Source organism: Austrofundulus limnaeus, unplaced genomic scaffold, assembly GCF_001266775.1.
Source record: "Austrofundulus limnaeus strain Quisiro unplaced genomic scaffold, Austrofundulus_limnaeus-1.0 Scaffold1555, whole genome shotgun sequence".
NCBI classification, from domain to species: domain Eukaryota; kingdom Metazoa; phylum Chordata; class Actinopteri; order Cyprinodontiformes; family Rivulidae; genus Austrofundulus; species Austrofundulus limnaeus.
Window position 1 is genome coordinate 3,175 of NW_013953957.1, and position 3,712 is coordinate 6,886.

The 3,712-nt window shown below is 45.9% G+C and overlaps 1 protein-coding gene across 1 annotated transcript in view; it reads left to right on the forward strand.

Annotated features, from left to right (window-relative positions):
• LOC106535767 (UTP--glucose-1-phosphate uridylyltransferase) overlaps nt 1–3,688 on the forward strand; it is a gene marked incomplete at its 5' end in the record, with an annotated part of 6,449 nt that extends 2,761 nt beyond the window's left edge. The window contains 2 exon segments of the mRNA XM_014032843.1: nt 2,185–2,482; nt 2,589–3,688. Of these exon segments, the coding sequence (XP_013888297.1) occupies nt 2,185–2,482; nt 2,589–2,852 (562 nt within the window).
• Between the last annotated feature and the right edge of the window lie 24 nt (nt 3,689–3,712).

Below are 3,712 nucleotides of genomic sequence, written 5' to 3' on the forward strand. Positions count from 1 at the left end.
TTAATAGTTTTTGAGCAATAACCATTTTTGTATGTCTAGATACCACTTTTTCAGATAAATTGGGGGTCCGAGGGGGTGGGGGCACCGATTGTGGGCCTGATGGATAGAGCTTCATCAGAGCCAAACAAAAGAAATTTGAAGCTTCTATGTTGAACAGTTTCTGAGTTATAACCATTTTTGTTTGTCCGGACACCCCCTCTTTCAAAGGAGCCCCCTCCTCAAATATGGGGTCCATCATAAAACCGTTGGCTGGCGCAGTGTAGGTCAGACTCATCTACAGTCCTGACATATTTTATGTTGATCGGTGCAGCTGTTTTTGTGCTACGGTTGACCAAAAGTCTCCAGAGGAGAAAATAAACAGTACAAAAACAATATGACTCCCGCTTACACTTCGCGTGCGGGGGTCATAATGATGGTGGGCTGCCAGGACCAGGGCTGTGCAGAGACCACTAAAGGGGCAGGTGCTCAAAGTAAAAAAAGGGCATGAATGATGGCACCACATTGTAAGGTGGAATTTTCCGCAAGAAAAGTAAGGATGGAGATGTACAACTGAACCAAATCTAGGCAAAACTAAAATATCCAAACATGTTATTTATAAAGGAGCGCAGCGGAACAGCTAAGCCGGGTGCTGGTGTCCTTCAACATGCTACGCTGGACTCGGAGGAGGTCCGCTCATGCTAGACAGGATACGGGTGAATTCCCCCGACATTCGGCAAGCTTTTCTGCTCCTGCTTCTCAGTGGAGTAGCCGGAGACAGTTGTGCTGCCTTTTAATGCTTAGTGTCGCTTCTAGCTACGGAAGTGCTTGTTAGCTTGGATGCCGGTGCTAGCTTCGCTCCTAGTCACGGATGTGTTAGCTAGCGGGCTTAAGGCATCCAAATGTCAGTGTATGCTTCGCTCCTGGCCAGGACTGTGCTAGTAGCTCGCTCAGACCATTCAGACGGTGCTAGCTTCACTCCTAGCCACGGAGGTGCTAGTTAGCATGCTAGGAGCTACTGGTGCGCCCGCTCCGACACTGTCCAAGGATGCAGATCAACCCCTGCAGTGGGAGGTGCAGGATTGCACATTCCCACAAGGGTTAATCACAGTGAAATTAACCCTTTTTCCAGCAGTGTGTCAGAACTACCAGACCTCTGCCATTTGGCAGTTACACCTTTAAATCCCAGGGAACTGCCGTATGGCAGATGTGAATAGACCTTTTTTCCTCCAGTGTTATGTAAACAAGGCCATTACATTTGAAAGAAGTAACTCTGCTTGCAGCTAATCCAGACACACCCACCATCCCGATATTCTCACTTTGTTTTTTAAAGCTCCTGTTTACAAGTTTTTGCTCTGAAGATGTGGTGTGTTGCAAAGAACAAATGGATGCCACTGTCTTTTCAAAGCTACAGTAAAAATTTACAAAGAGAGCAGAAGAGACTTTATTAGTTTATTAGTTAATTATTATCAAACTACTGARAACCACCAAAAACCATGAGAAAACATGTAAAATGGGTGCATAAGGGCCGAAAAGCAGTCAAAACATCTCCTCCTTCTCCCTTTCTTACTTCTTTTTCTCCTTCTTCTCCATCTTTTCCATATTACTTTAGCGTATTGGATGTCCATGTTGGCGTTCCACGCTTCCAAGAGACCTGGGTTATATTCATTCACCCAGCAGTCCTTAGGATCACGTTCATTTATGACGACCATTCCAGATGTGAGATCATTGACATAAGCTTCATATTGTGCCTGGGTCATGTTACAAGCCTGGAGAATATCAACAAATTAAATCTATAATAAAATATAAATTTAAGCTCAATATTTTAGTAGAAACACCATTAGAATTCCTTCATCTTAAATCCCCCAAATTGCTATCTAAAATCTACAAAAAACTGTGCAGCATATGACTCAATATCGCTTCCTATTGTGAAATGGGAGACAGACTTATCAGTTAACTTTGACCAGAACACCTGGTCTCAAATATGTTTAAAAGCATTTAAAAAGACTAGAAAACCCAATTTACAATTAATTCAATGTAAAGTCCTTTATAGAGTACATTATACAGGTCAGCGAATGTTCAAGATGGGGTTTGCATTATCTGACACCTGCTCTCARTGCACAGGCAATATACCTGACAATTACATTCATGCACTCTGTTTTTCTTTTATAGTTGCTAAAAGATGACTTTTAAAAACTTTCCTTTCAGATACCCAAGGATCAACAAGGAGTCTCTGCTGCCCATTGCTACCAATTTGGGGCTGAGTGGTGAGAACACAGAGGCCTGGTACCCCCCGGGTCATGGTGACATCTACACCAGCTTCTACAACTCGGGTCTGCTGGACAAACTCCTCTCTGAGGGACGAGAATACATCTTTGTGTCCAACATTGACAACTTGGGCGCCACTGTTGACCTATTCATCCTTCATCACCTGATGAGTCAGCCAGCTGACAGACGCTGTGAGTTCATTATGGAGGTCACAGACAAGACTAGAGCTGATGTGAAGGTGAGTGCAGTCCCATCACTGGGATACCACTATCACACCTAAATGAGTCCACACTCATTTTGGTGTAAAGGGGTTCTGCTGATGACTTTCTTCTTCCTGTCTGCAGGGTGGAACTCTGATCCAATATGAGGACCATCTGAGGTTGCTGGAAATTGCTCAAGTCCCCAAGGCCCACGTTGACGAGTTCAAGTCTGTCACAAAGTTCAAAATCTTCAACACCAACAACCTGTGGATCTCGCTGCCTGCCATCAAGAGTTTGCAGGAGCAGAACTGCATGGACATTGAGATCATCGTCAACCCAAAGGTGAAAGATTTCTCTTTATTTTACATCAGGAGGCCTTTTAGGGTGGTTTTCATTCCACGTCCATAGAGCCAGTCATTGCTGCTAGGTATCAGCTCTGCTAGGAACCCTCCTTCGCCTATGGCCCGGCATGCATCGCACCTGACCTTGATGGTCCTCCCCGCTGGTGGTAGGTCTGCATGAAGCATGGACCCACCACCTCAAGTGGAGGAGTTTAAGTATCTGGGTGTCTTGTTCACGAGTGACGGTAGGATGGAGCGGGAGATTGATCGACAAATTGGGGCCTCGTCCTCAGTAATGAGGTTGTTGCTTCAGTCGATCATTGTGAAGATAGAGCTGAGTTGAAAGGCAAAGCTCTTTGTTGAACTCTCACCTATGGTCATGGTTGGGATTATGACCGAAAGACTGAGATACTGGATATAAGCAGCTGAAATGAGCTTCCTTCGTAGGGTGGCTGGGCTCAGCCTTAGTGTGAGGAGCTCCGTCATCCTGGGGGAGCTCGGATTAGAGCCTCTGCTCCTCCACATCCAAACGATGGTTCGGGCATCTGGTTAGGATGTCTCCTGGACACCTCCCTTTAGAGGAATGTCCCACTGATAGGAGGCCCCAGGGAAGACCCAGGATTTGCAGGAGGGATTATGCATCCTCTCTGGTCTGGGAACACATCTGGGTCCCCCAGGACAAGCCTGAAAGTGTCACTGGGGAGAGAGATGTCTGGGTTTCTCTCCTGGACCTGCAGCCTCCGTGACCCAAGTACAGATAAGCGGAAGAAGACGGAGATGACAATTTAGGGTCATTAATTTTTTGGTCATAATTGTTCTACTATAAAGTTTTTATTCTAATCAGTTAAGATTCGGTGCGGTGAGAGGCGCCGGGCAGGAGTGGGCATACTTGTTGCCCCCCATCTTGGCGCCTGTACGTTGGGGTTT